The sequence below is a fragment of the Rutilus rutilus genome, assembly GCF_951802725.1.
Source record: "Rutilus rutilus genome assembly, chromosome: 19".
Lineage (NCBI taxonomy): Eukaryota > Metazoa > Chordata > Actinopteri > Cypriniformes > Leuciscidae > Rutilus > Rutilus rutilus.
Window position 1 is genome coordinate 8,580,440 of NC_140232.1, and position 14,022 is coordinate 8,594,461.

General features: G+C 38.9%; 1 protein-coding gene across 7 annotated transcripts in view; it reads left to right on the plus strand.

Annotated features, from left to right (window-relative positions):
• acot7 (acyl-CoA thioesterase 7) overlaps positions 1 to 14,022 on the plus strand; it is a 155,301-nt gene that overhangs the window by 13,866 nt on the left and 127,413 nt on the right. For all 7 annotated transcript variants that reach the window (XM_084390349.1, XM_084390348.1, XM_084390347.1 and 4 more), the window contains exons 4-5: positions 10,975 to 11,066; positions 13,386 to 13,500. In XM_084390349.1, the coding sequence (XP_084246475.1) occupies positions 10,975 to 11,066; positions 13,386 to 13,500 (207 nt within the window). The remainder of the gene's footprint in view (positions 1 to 10,974; positions 11,067 to 13,385; positions 13,501 to 14,022) is intronic.

Below are 14,022 nucleotides of genomic sequence, written 5' to 3' on the forward strand. Positions count from 1 at the left end.
GGAGCCAAACACCCTACTGTTGGAAATACTAGGTGCTTTGCCATATTCATGTGAGTAACATAGTTTATCACTGTTTATTGAAACAAATATTGCAAAAGCTGATTCTAGATAATTTGTCTTTCTCTGACCTCATCTCAAGAGGGAGCTATAGCTCAGTAAACACTTTAACTAATCTGAATATAATGTGATGCTAATGTGAACTTTAGACACATATAGAGAAATATGGTGCTTTATAATAGAAAACCGACCTGATCACCTTGAAATGTATTTATTTGACAGATAGTGTATAAAAAAACCAAAAAACATTATAAGAGTAGAAGAAACTGTATGGCTAAAAGAAAGGTGCTATCCCCAAGACACATGTTGTTACCACAGCAACAGGGTTGTCGTGGCAAAAAGTGATCCAGCTTGGCGTGGGCGAAGTACCCAGTTAGTAGTAGTGGAGGAAGTGACTGCGGAAGCTGCTACAAACAAGACATCTCTGGGCTCCCTCCGCTTAGGAGTCGCCACATTTGATCACTTGCAATTGTAGCAGGGGCCAACGTAGGGAGGGCGCTAAGGCCCAACAACTAGGAATAGAATAATACAGCTTTAAGAAAACTGACTACGCCACTCTGACATCTCACAGAGAATGACTGAAACTAAATTCTAATTTGAGACACACAGGTTCTATGCACTAGTAAGGAACAGAGACATGAATACTGTACAAAAAGGTTCTTTATTAATTCAAATCACATTCAAATTAACAGTGAGCGTACCATAAAATGTTGTTTCACACGAAAAAAGAATCACAGTTAATTAACAATAATATATCAACATAGAAAATAACAAAAAATACAATGAAACAAACACTCTAAATATAAAAGATAAGGCTGAGGGCTAAAGGACAAGGAAAACGTCTCGGGTTACGACTGTAACCCTTGTTCCCTGAGAAGGGGGAACGAGACACTGCGTCGACTACGACACTTTGGGAAACGCCCTTAGCGTAACACATCTGAAGTATGAATGAAACTAATCCAATCCTGATTGGTGCTGCATCAGGGTCCGAAATTAACACCCGCCAAGCGCCAAATGCGGGTAGATTTTCCGTTTGGCGAGTAAATCTCAAAAGGCTATCTGCCACACTGGCGGGTGAATGTTCATACCAAAATATGAAATATTCAGCGCGTCCTTTTCAGCGCGTACGCGCTCTTCTGCCTCTTAACGCTCTCATCTGTTGATGGCGCTGAGGAAAAAGGATATGTGAAGCTACCGCCACTGGAAGAAGCGGTCGCCGCCCATTTGGGTCCTCCCACTGCTGGCAGTTGGAGAGCAGCGGGCACCCATCTAAGCCGTGCAGAATGTCTTCAGCACTCGCGGATCGTGCATACTCCGCCGCTGGCCAGGCTGCTTATGCTTTACACACGAGCCTCTGGTTGAATGAGCCCTCACGTCCAAAGGTGAAGGCAAGCTGCCCACCTGATAGGCCACAGAGATAGCCTGAACAACCCAGTTGCTGATGGTCTGTTTGGATGCGGGAAGCCCCTTCTTGGGCTACCTGAAGCACACCAGCAACTGGTCTGACTTCCACCATGAAGAAGACCTCTGGACATGAGAGCTCTGACAGGGCAGAGCAAATTAAGTCTTTCTTCATCCGCCGTCACTTAAGGTGGAGGATGAAAAGCCTGCAGAACCGTAGGCTGTGCCACATTAGATGGCACTTTAGGCACATAGCCCGGCCTGGGATGCAAGATGGCCTTAATGTCGCCTGGAGCAAACTCCAGGCACCCATCAGACATAGAGGGCGCCTGAAGGTCTCCTACTCTCCTCAGAGAAGTAATGGCTACTAAAAAAGTGGTCTAATGGCTAATAAAAAAGTTCCCTTCGGGAACCACTGCTAGGTCCCATGTGGGAACTCTGGTATGAGGTCAGCATGCACAAAAACGAGGACATTTTCAGTAACCAATGTAACCGAAACTAAACATTGACTAAACAACTCTGCGCATTGAAAGGCTGTCACTCAGCGCGCACATTGTTACGGCACATTATTCAACACATTCAACACATAACACATTCAAAAACGCTGATTCATTAAAAGATAGATGTAATGAAACAAGGTTTTAATTATTTTTAACTTTAAGCTCCACTTTTCAAGGCTCAGCTGACCAGCAATGCGTCGCATGGGTAACGCTGAAGCTGATGCTTCACTTAAAGGTCACTGTGGCGAGCACGACGAGGTCGAGGGCTGTGGGAGGACGGCGCGAGGCCGGTGCCGTGATTGATAATGAGCGACACGTGCGCGACGCACCGGTCTCGCATCTCTCACGGAGGAGCGGAAGCATAAAGGAGGAACGACGACAGTGAAGAGCGAGAGAGGAACAGGCCTGTGTTTTAGTTGATGTTTTGTTTCTGTTTTGTGTGGCCAGCAGTCGTCCTCCCACGGCCCTCGACCTCGTCGTGCTCGCCACAGTCACATATTGTATACCTTTCTGAGGTTTTACTTTACGTTTTGATGTCCTTAAGAATATATATTTGCGGTATAAGTACCAAAAACCATCCCAATATATTTTTACAGCTCCTTTCTCAGGAGCTCTGCTAAGAACAGGCTGATTTTGCCCTTTCAAAATTAATATATATGAGCCTCTCTTCTGATTGGCCTGTTGTTTTCTGAGTGACACACGGCCAGGCCAACCACAGGTAACTAGGGTCATGCATGCTGTAGCCTGTAACTATTGCTTTCCTACTGATACGGTAAGTTGACGTGCTACAATTTCTTTTTCAATGTTACTTTTTTCTGTAAAAGGTGTACTTGTGGTAAATGTGCAAAGATGCACACAAAACACGAGAACATATGCTGCAATTGTATGGTAAACTTGTAAACCTATGAACTGTAGGGACTGCAGCATCTTTGAGGAGTAGCTTCTTTGAAAAACCGGCATTGAACTGTGCCTGATTGACGAAGCAGTCACTTGTGAAACATGCAGAACAGACGGTTAAGGTCGAACTAAATTGCTGTGGCGTTTATGAATAAATAAACATGAGCCACTGTTCTCTTATATTAATGTTGTTCGGAAGCCTGTGCAATGATGTAGTTTCCTGACGGTGGGCAGTGCTCGGGGTGGTGACTGAAGGCAGTGACTGAGTAGATCTGACATCACATTTATACGGAAGTCACAATGGCTTGTGAAAAGGCTCAGCTACTTTATGCAGGCTGTGTGCATTTGTCTGTGGATTGACTGTTTTGAAACTTATGGTAGTTTCATAGCCCCTAGACCCCTGTTATCATGAAAAAAGTCAGGAAATTTCAGTTTTGACAATATGGGACCTTTAATAGAGACCAATGGCATTGATTCATTGACTCTTTTTTTTCCCTGCGGCTTCCTCACGCTGTGGAACGCTGACCAGCGCTGACGCTGACGCCATTCATGGTAAATATCCTTAACCGTTAAAAGGATGACACAACAAATATTTCTCTTTCCTTGGACACGGCAACCTTTTTACAAATATATATGACTTGACTTGACCTCAAAGACAGACGCAGGAAATCGCACATGCTCAGTCGATCTCTCATTCACTGTCTGTTTAACTAATTTAACATTCAATACACATGCACAAAGTTCAAAACAAGAAGGGTATAGCCTTATGAAAAAGAAAACGCGAATATTGCGTTTGCTGCGGTTACTTGCATTCCTCTGCGGTTGGCTTGTCAGTAGCCCGGTACTACAATATTGTAATATATATATACAGTATGTCGTATACGCCCATCCAGAGCATCCCAAACAAGCTCAATGGGTGACATGTCCGGTGACCATGCAAGAACTGGGATGTTTTCAGCTTCCAGGAATTGTGTACAGATCCTTGCAACATGGGGCCATGCATTATCATGCTGCAACATGAGGTGATGGTCGTGGATGAATGGCACAACAATGGGCCTTAGGATCTCGTCACGGTATCTCTGTGCATTCAAAATGCCATCAATAAAATGCACCTGTTCATTGTCCATAACATACGCCTACCCATGCCATAACCCCACCGTGACCATGGGCCACTTGATCCACAATGTTGACATCAGCAAACCGCTCACCCACACAACGCCATACACGCTGTCTGCCATCTGCCCTTTACAGTGAAAACCGGGATTCATCCGTGAAGAGAACACCTCTCCAAAGTGCCAGACGCCATCGAATGTGAGCATTTGCCCACTCAAGTCGGTTACGACGACGAACTGCAGTCAGGTCGAGACCCAGATGAGGACGACGAGCATGCAGATGAGCTTCCCTGAGACGGTTTCTGACAGTTTGTGCAGAAATTCTTTGGTTATGCAAAACGATTGTTGCAGCAGCTGTCCGGGTGGCTGGTCTCAGACGATCTTGGAGGTGAAGATGCTGGATGTGGAGGTCCTGGGCTGGTGTGGTTGCACGTGATCTGTGGTTGTGAGGCCGGTTGGATGTAATACCAAATTCTCTGAAACGCCTTTGGAGAGACGGCTTATGGTAGAGAAAAGAACATTCAATTCACGGGCAACAGCTCTGGTAGACATTCCTGCTGTCAGCATGCCAATTGCACGCTCCCTCAAAACTTGCGACATCTGTGGCATTGTGCTGTGTGATAAAACTGTTCATTTTAGAGTGGCCTTTTATTGTGGCCAGCTTAGGCACACCTGTGCAATAATCATGCTGTCTAATCAGCATCTTGATATGCCACACCTGTGAGGTGGATGGATTATCTCGGCAAAGGAGAAGTGCTCACTAACACAGATTTAGACAGATTTCAAAATAGGCCATTTGTGTACATAGAAAAAGTCTTAGATCTTTGAGTTCAGCTCATGAAAAATGGGGGCAAAAACAAAAGTGTTGCGTTTATAATTTTGTTCAGTGTGTGTGTATATATATATATATATATATGCTTATTATAAGTATTACAATGTATTATAACTGTCATTACAATTATTTTTTAAAAGATATAATGCATTACAATGTGTAAAGGCATAATGAGTTAAAGTGTTATGAATATTCAGTGAAGTGTTACTACTTTATCCAACCTTACCCGGATACGTACAGCAAACTCACATTAAGCTTGCTTAAGCTTGCTTGCATTAAGACCTGTATATAATGCAGTGTATACAGAGGCTTTAAGTGAAGTGATGCTGTTAAAGTTACTCTTAAACGACTGCTACATTATTCCTTGACAAGTAATGGCTATATTCCATCATTTATCCAATGTAAGAAGCAGTCCACACAATCAATGTTTCATTTTCAAACTCTGTACATGTTAATCAGTCATTGTCCTTAGCGTGTTGTGTTAAGGCGGCTCTGTGGAGTGTTCTGAGGCTGTCTCAGTGCTGCCCCTTTAAAGGCTCGTGCTGAGCCGCAGAGAACCGAGTGGAATGGGGGCATACTTTATGTGCTTCTGTCATGTTAAGTTAACGTCACGTGTCACCAACACAGGCGGCAGTTGCAGAGCGATACCTGCATAGGAAAGCAGTCTACTCTGTAAACACAGTGTCTTCCTCTAGAATTTAAACAGAATATAGAAAAAAACCTTTGCCCTTTGCCCACCGAAAGCAGTACCTGCATGTATAGACAGACAAAAACATATTAAAGTAGTTTTGCTTGTCAATAAATATGCATGCATGCATCCAAGAATGTAAATGAACAGTGGCCTGGAAATCGCTTCCCCTTTATGCCCACGTTCATACACTCTTTGCGCTATTATTGGCTGGCTTCATTAACATGGTTAACAATGAACTGCTGCCACCTAAGTGCATAATAGCAACAGTAACTATCATCATAGATGGTGTCGACAGTATTATTTCTAGCTCTCAATGTAACTCTCTTTTTGCAAAATATACAGTTTTTTTCCCCATACATTCCATTCATAACATTGTCTTCAGCATTACATATCCTTTACATGGCATCAATATACAGCAAAGAGGCAATGTTCTGGCAAACAATCTTTCCATAAACCTTTGTTTCCTGGTCTGACACACATTCAAAGGCTGGGTATGTGTTTGTGTCTGTTTAGATACATGTGTGAACTCAGGCTAGGCCATCACATGACTCTTCTCTTGGGTTACACATGCACACACACACACACACAGTCAGGGCCAATCTTGTCAGCCTCGTCTCGCTCACACTCCTTAGGGGTCTCCAGACTCGGAATGCAGGGGCCGTAATGATTGCATCGGCAGGGCAGCCATCTACACACGTGTTAATACAAATGCAAAATCACATTAAAATGAACACATTTGCTCTCAGTCCATCACTCTCTCTATTAAACAAACACATTTACCTACTTATCTAAATAAGGACATACCATAGACTTTGATTATACACTGTATGTTTTATATTCTCCCACTTTTTAATTATAAATGAAGCTTATTATAAATGCTGTATGAAGCTAAATATAAATACTTCTAATTCCAACACAAACCATACATACCCCTAAAAGACCCCCCTAATCCTTTTATGTTTTTATAATTAAAATATATATTACACATTTATGAATTGCATTTCCAATTGACAGTGTCCCCAGATGAGGGGTTTGCTAGATTGAGCTTACTTCTTGCAGATGTGTATCTTTAACTATAAATTTGTCAAATGAACAATCATTTAGTAATTAGACTGATGTACGTTTAAATGGACATTTGTAACATCGCAAAGCTACGTATTCCTTGTAAAAAAAAAAAAACACAAGTTTAGCATACTTTTAAAAAGACTACTTATAAGTTAAACTGAATGTAATGTTTCCGGACACTTAATTTCATGTTAATTGCAATTAAGTGAAATCTATTATAGTTTATATCTGTCTTAAATGCAATCAGTTGAACTGAAGAGTGTTTTTGAACCACTTAAGTAAGACTTAATTACGTCTTTGTATAAATATGATGTAGCTTGATATTGTGCCAAAGTTCCAATGCAGAAATTTACTTAATAAACCAACCCTAATGAAATATTCATTAAAGTAAAAAGTCATAATATCCCAGTCTTTTTTATATTAAATAAACATTGTGGCGTAGGAAAACTGATAAAGAATATACCTGTTTATCACCTCATTTAATCAAATGTATAATAGACATAAACCACCTGTCCTCAGATAAAAATATAATTTAATAGTTAATGTAGATTCTAATCCAAATTAAACTTGAGAAAAGTTCAATAGGTGGTTGGGTATACTACAAAAGGTGGGTAAATGCGGGTTGGCAGAACCTTTAAAGGGGAGGTTGATTATGATTTCACTTTTCTAACTTTATTTAGTGTGTAATGTTGCTGTTTGAGCATAAACAACATCTGCAAAGTTACAATGCTCAAAGTTCAAAGCAAAGGAAGATATTTGCTTTTAAAGAAATTGCTTTTTAAGGACTGCAACAAACGGCTGGTAGGGACTACACGAGCTTCCTCCCGGGTTAAAGGAGAACTCCGGTCAATCATTTTTTTGTACATTTGGAGTGCTGTCAGTACAGAGAACAACGACAAAAATCGGTGTTGCCTACAACGTGTTATCCTCTTTTTAAAATTTGCACCCTGTTGACTTCAGTGGGGCAAGTTTTAAACCTGCTTTTAGGCTCTTAACATCCTTGATGTGTCATTACAAGTGCACAGGTCATGTGAGTGATTCCTTCGGAGTGAACGCGAGTGAATCTGACTGCAGTAGATGTGAAAGATATTAATAAAAATGATGTTTATTCAGCCAGCGCACATACCTGTATTTACATCCTGTTTTCGGTCGAAGTCCACAGTAGTCGATTGTCGAGTTCACGCGCGTGATCATAGGTACTAAACCTATGCGCGTGAACTCGACAATCGATTACTGTGGACTTCGACCGAAAACAGGATGTAAATACAGGTATGTGCGCCGGCTGAATAAACATCATTTTTTATATATTTCTTTCACATCTACTGCAGTCAGATTCACCCACGTTCACTCCGAAGGAATCACTCACATGACCTGTGCACTTGTAATGACACATCAAGGATGTTAAGAGGCTAAAAGCAGGTTTAAAACTTGCCCCATTGAAGTCAACAGGGTGCAAATTTTAAAACGAGGATAACACGTTGTAGGCAACACCGATTTTTGTCGTTGTTCTCTGTACTGACAGCACTCCAAATGTACAAAAAAATGAGCTCAATGTTAAAATTGACCGGAGTTCTCCTTTAATGACATCACCAACCCTAGAATTTTTATAAACCCCTGAACACGGATTTATAGATTATCAAGACAGAATATGCTAATCAATGACTAGAAGATAACTACACATCAGCTACATAAATTCATCAACTAACCAATCAGAAATGTCCTGTTGCTTCTACATGTTGTCACTTCTTGAGTCTCTCCATCATTGACATCGTTGACATCATCTGGCTCCGGTTTCAACATAAAAGGCTAAAAAGTGAAGTAAAATTAAGTAAAATAGTAAAAATTTTCAGGGCATGTCTGTGTGAGGTAAAAGGACACAAGCTGTTGTAGCTCCACCCCCTGTGCCGGGAGCAGCAGCTCATTTGCATGTAAGGGAACAGACACAAAACGGTGCGTTTTTGCTCACCTTCAAAAAGTGACTTTAACATTTTATATATATAAAAATATCTGTGGGGTATTTTGAGCTAAAACTTCACATACACATTCTGGGGACATCAAAGACATATTTTACATCTTGTGAAAAGGTCATTATACCACCCCTTTAAAAGCTACTCCATCTCTAAACAAATTGTACAGCACACCTGCAATCACTCAAGGTTCTGTACGCACTTGTACTGCACAACGTCTTTTCTCTTGTATCTGACCAATGGCTCCATACTGAAACAAGTGATTAAAATGTTGGCTGGCAGCAATGGAAAATCTAAGATCGTAATCAAGACCAAACTACTCTGGTAGACGTAAGTCACTAAAAAAACATTTATTAGATTACTCTCAGCAGACTTTTTTGTTATCTATAGTCAGCACAGTCTGTACAAAGGAAATGTAGATATTAGTAATTAGATAAAATAAAGTTGAATTAGCAGTGTAAATCAGCATATAAAACCACCACTCTTCAAAAAGTTTTTAGATGGAATAATGTTTGTTGCTAAGAGACTAAATTGTCAGATAATTGTTGGGTCAGAGTTTGACTAGATCTATAGTACACTGTAAAAGCTATTTCCTTAAAAAAGCTATACCTTAAAAATGTATTTCATTGGTGTATCCTAAGCTACTTTACTGTAGGTAGCTACACTACTCACTGCAGTCACTACTCTGAAGCTGGGGATTAATATTTTTATTTTTATTTTTATATTATATTATATTATATTTTTCTCTGTAGTATACTAGACCTAGATTTTACCATGCACCAGATATTTAAAACTTTGTAAATCATGAGGTGAAAATGTAAAATATATTTACAATTAAAATTTTAGATTCTACATCAAGGATGGGCAACTTCGGTCTGCAGAGTTTAGCTCCCTCCAACCATATCATGCACACCTGAACAAGCTAATCGGTGTCTTCTGTATTACTAGAAAGCTAAAGGCAGGTTCGTTTTTTTTTTTTTTTTTTTTTTTGGATCAGGTTTGGAGCTAAACTCTCCAGGACAGCGGCATTCCAGGACTGAATGTGCCTATTTTTTCCTGTTGTACATTATATATTTTACAAACATTTTTAAATTCTACCCACTTCAGAACATTTCTGAGTATAAAGCAGTTGAGTTGCTGATAGTAAATCTACATTTTACACTTTTACTGTAAGAAAATATGATTCAAAATTTTAAAAATGATATACTTATACTATGGTATCTGACTTCATCTGTCCAGTGAGAGAGCTGTTTTTTGCCCATGATTCTTTGCTTGTGGAGAACATGTAAATATCCTGCTGTGTAGAACCATTAGACAAGCTGCTGTGGAAACCAATTAGAGAAGCCATTCTCTCGCCATGGTAGCCGCAGAATCCCTGCATTGTTGTCATAGCAACCGGCTTGTCTGGTTGACTTCAACAGTGTGTAAAATGCAAATGATATTCCCAAAAGCAGTCTGTCAGAATTAATCCTCCTGTTTCTGCTGAATTGGTACAGTTCAGTCTTAAATCATTTGTTTTGTGTTCATAAAATGTAGAAGAAACAGCTTTTATTTATCCGCCATATTAGTCTCTGTATTGTAACCTTGCAACGTTTGTCAAAATTGGGTATCAATAAATACATGCATAAATATGCATAAATACAATGCAATGTATATTCCTAAAAAGTCATCTTCAGTTTCGCAAATTATTGTTAATTTTAATTCTCTTCTCTTAAAATGTAAATTATTAGTTGCATATATGCGATGATTACTTTTCCCATATAGCATGCTTTGAAGGAAACCAAACCTTAAAAATGTCAAGATTTTAGAATGCTAATTAAATCCAGAATTTCCTTATGTTTGGTGTGTCATTATCACACTCATTGATGGTTTCATTAATTCAAGGTTTGCCATTCTCTGTGACGGCCTTAATTGTGTACTTATCCGCTCAAGCACATAGTTTTCCTCTCTCAAATCTCTCTCGTGTCTAATAAACACAGCCTACCCAAAATAACCTCACTTGCTCTTTAGAGAGCAAACCAGCTTCACTATGAGATGTCTCCATGACAACACCAGAAACTTAGTGGCAACGTATCACGTCCCTAAGAGTTTTTTGGAAGATATGGTCTTTTCTGGTTATTGGAAATGTTTTCCGGTATATTTTTTGGCGGTGACTTTTTATGACCTTTTAAAAAAAAATCTCTGCAGCTCCTGTGCTTTTCGGAGAACCTCAAATGCAACAAACTTGTTACAATTACTATAACTAGGGTCTCCTAGGGCCCCCTTTGGTTGAAATCGCAGGACCCCCTGAAAGCCGGGGGCCCCTAGAGTCATCACCATCTTTTGCCCCTCTAGCAATGGCTAGTTTTACTTTACATCACTCTTTATGTCATAAATGCACTGAATTTGAAGAGATTTTTGAGTTCATATTCACTTCTGATAATGCTGATATTGTTTTTTTGCATTTTCATAGGTGCCAAAAAAGTGACCAACAAGGCAACGCTGTGGTATGTCCCACTCTCCCTTCAAAATGTGGCCAAAATCATCGAAGTTCCTCCTGTTGAGGTAGGAGTCTGTACATCAGTAAACACATTGGGTTTCGTTCACTAAGCATGCGTACTTGGGCTGCACGATATTGAAGAAAAATGCGATAACTATGCGATAACTCATTAAATAATGCGATATTCGATATGCAATACGATAATGTGTGTAAAATAAACTTAAATTGTCTTTGAAATATATTTAAAATTATATAACCTACATACGTGTTTCACATTCTTTTTGTGACAAGAAAACATCCCTGCAACTTCTGAAAGTGAACAGCAGTGTTTTACTGTAGCATAAGTGTTATTTTAACATCAGTGTAAACCACAGGGTTTAGGGTTTCAGGTAGGCTTACATTAGGTTTATTTAACAGCAGAAACTTAAAGGGTTAGTTCACCCAAAAATGACAATTCTGTCAGTAATTACTCACCCTCATGTTGTTCCAACCCCGTAAGACCTTCGTTCATCTTCGGAACACAAATTAAGATATTTTTGATGAAATCTGAGAGCTGGCTCACTCCTCCATAGACTTCTAGGTGACCGAAACTTGCTGGCCCAGAAAATGTATTAAAGAGATCGTTAATATAGTCCAAGTGACTACAGTGGCTCAATCTTAAGTATATCAAGCGACGAGAATACTTTTTGTGCGCAAAAACAAACAAAAATAACGACTTTATTCCACTATTCATTTCCTTCTATCTGGGCCTCGAGTTGGTTCACGTAGTGTTTTTGCGCAGCGCGTCTGTGTTGTACGTCACACGCATCACACACATGACCAGCGTCAGCCAATAGTGAGCCTACGTGGTGACGTGTAACACAGACGCGCTGCGCAAAAACACTACGTGAACTCACTCGAGGCCCAGATAGAAGGAAATGAATTGTGGAATAAAGTCGTTATTTTTGCCACTGTAGTCACTTGGACTATATTAACGATCTCTTTAATACATTTTCTGGGCCAGCAAGTTTCGGTCACCTAGAAGTCTATGGAGGAGTGAGCCAGCTCTCAGATTTCATCAAAAATATCTTAATTTGTGTTCCGAAGATGAACGAAGGTCTTACGGGGTTGGAACAACATGAGGGTGAGTAATTACTGAGAGAATTTTCATTTTTGGGTGAACTAACCCTTTAATAATCAAATGTAAAAATAAACACTACTTAGTTTTCACTGTATGAATTAAATATATAGGCTATTGATTCTTATTAAAGCTACAAAAGTTATTCAGTCAAGAGCAGTGAGTGATTTTCTCTTTGTCTTTTGTTCATGACCCCAGTTATTGCTAGCTGTTGCGATATGCATATCGCGATACATTTGCGATATTTCGATAATTTCCATATATTGTGCATCCCTAATGCGTACGTACAAATTTGTGTGTGAAATCTGTGTAAGAACGTTTTCATGAACAAATGATGATCCACCAAAAACTTTTGTACTAAAATTTATGAAAAAATATATAGGAACAACTGAAACCACACGTATGCAAAAAGCACTTACTCTGTGCGGCCTTATAATCATGTTAAAAAATATATATTTCATCTTAACACAACTATAATTATATTATATTATATTATAAAATAATACAATTTAATTTAATCTTATACAGCAAAAGAGTAAGAAAAGCTGCGTTATATCTTCAGCTGCAAGGTTTCTCTGAATAAAGCAGCAGATATACGTATGCATATGTACAGCTGGCTAATCAGAGGTCTGTAATATGGGTCTGTATGAAATATTTATTGTGTTTGCACTGGTTTTGAGAATGGCTCACTTGGCATTGCTCGAGGATCTGGCGAGAGCGCGTCTGCAGAGAGCGACGAAAGGCTGTAAAGGAAAGGTTGTGCAGAAAGCCCTAATATGGAGATGGTTCATAACCATGTGCACGTGGTCACATTTAGAATCCTCCAAATTCACTAACATTAGAATGAGGATAAGAACAAATTCATGTGCATACGCACGTGTTGTGAATTAGGTGGTGATTTTTCATGAGAATTTCTGTGCATACAAATACAAAATAATCCACACAATTATTAGTGAATGAGACCCTTTGTATCTTCTCTAAGGAGTGACATTAGGACATACAGATTGTATCGATTCAAATTTCAAGATTTATCTATATTTTATTATTGTTACTAATATTCACATATTTTCAAGTACATGTAGTTTATATCAAAGTTCTCTGGTAGTTTACTTCAGAATTTACAATTAGACATTACTCAAATGTTATTTTGCCAAATAATTTTGCTTATATTCACCAACATTTGTCAATCTTGTTGACTTTCTTTCTTTTTACAAATGAGTTACTTGTCAATCTGTCTGCTGAGCTGACATGTTTTTGTCCATTGCAGTACTCCAGCTCAGAGCAGGAGGAAGCAGGAAAAAAGAGATATGAGGCTCAGAAATTAGAGCGATTAGAGACCAAAGAGAGGAATGGTGAGATCATCATGTCTGTCTCTCTTCCAGGTAACACTTCCTCCTTCATGTCATTACACATCCTTATCCTCATTGAACTCATGTGTTGATGTGTTAGTGATCACATGGATTGACCACATCTGGGTCAATATTTAGCAGATGTGAAACATGTACAGTTTGGAAACATTACTATTTTTAATGTTTTTGAAAGAAGTTTCTTCTGCTCATCAAGCCTGCATTTATTTGATCAAAAATACAGAAAAAAATGTAATATTGTGATATATTATTACAATTTAAAATAATTGGTTTTCAATTTATTATACTTTAAATTATCATTTATTTCTGTGATGCAAAGCTGAATTTTCAGGATCATTACTCCAGTCTTCAGTGTCACATGTGACATCCAGTCTATCACATGATCCTTTAGAAATCATTCTAATATTCTGATTTATTATGAGTGTTGGAAACAGTTCTGATGCCTAATATATTTGATGAATAAAAGGTTAAAAAAAACTGCATTTATTCCAAATAAAAAAATATTTTCTAATAATATCAATCTTCTTTACTATCACT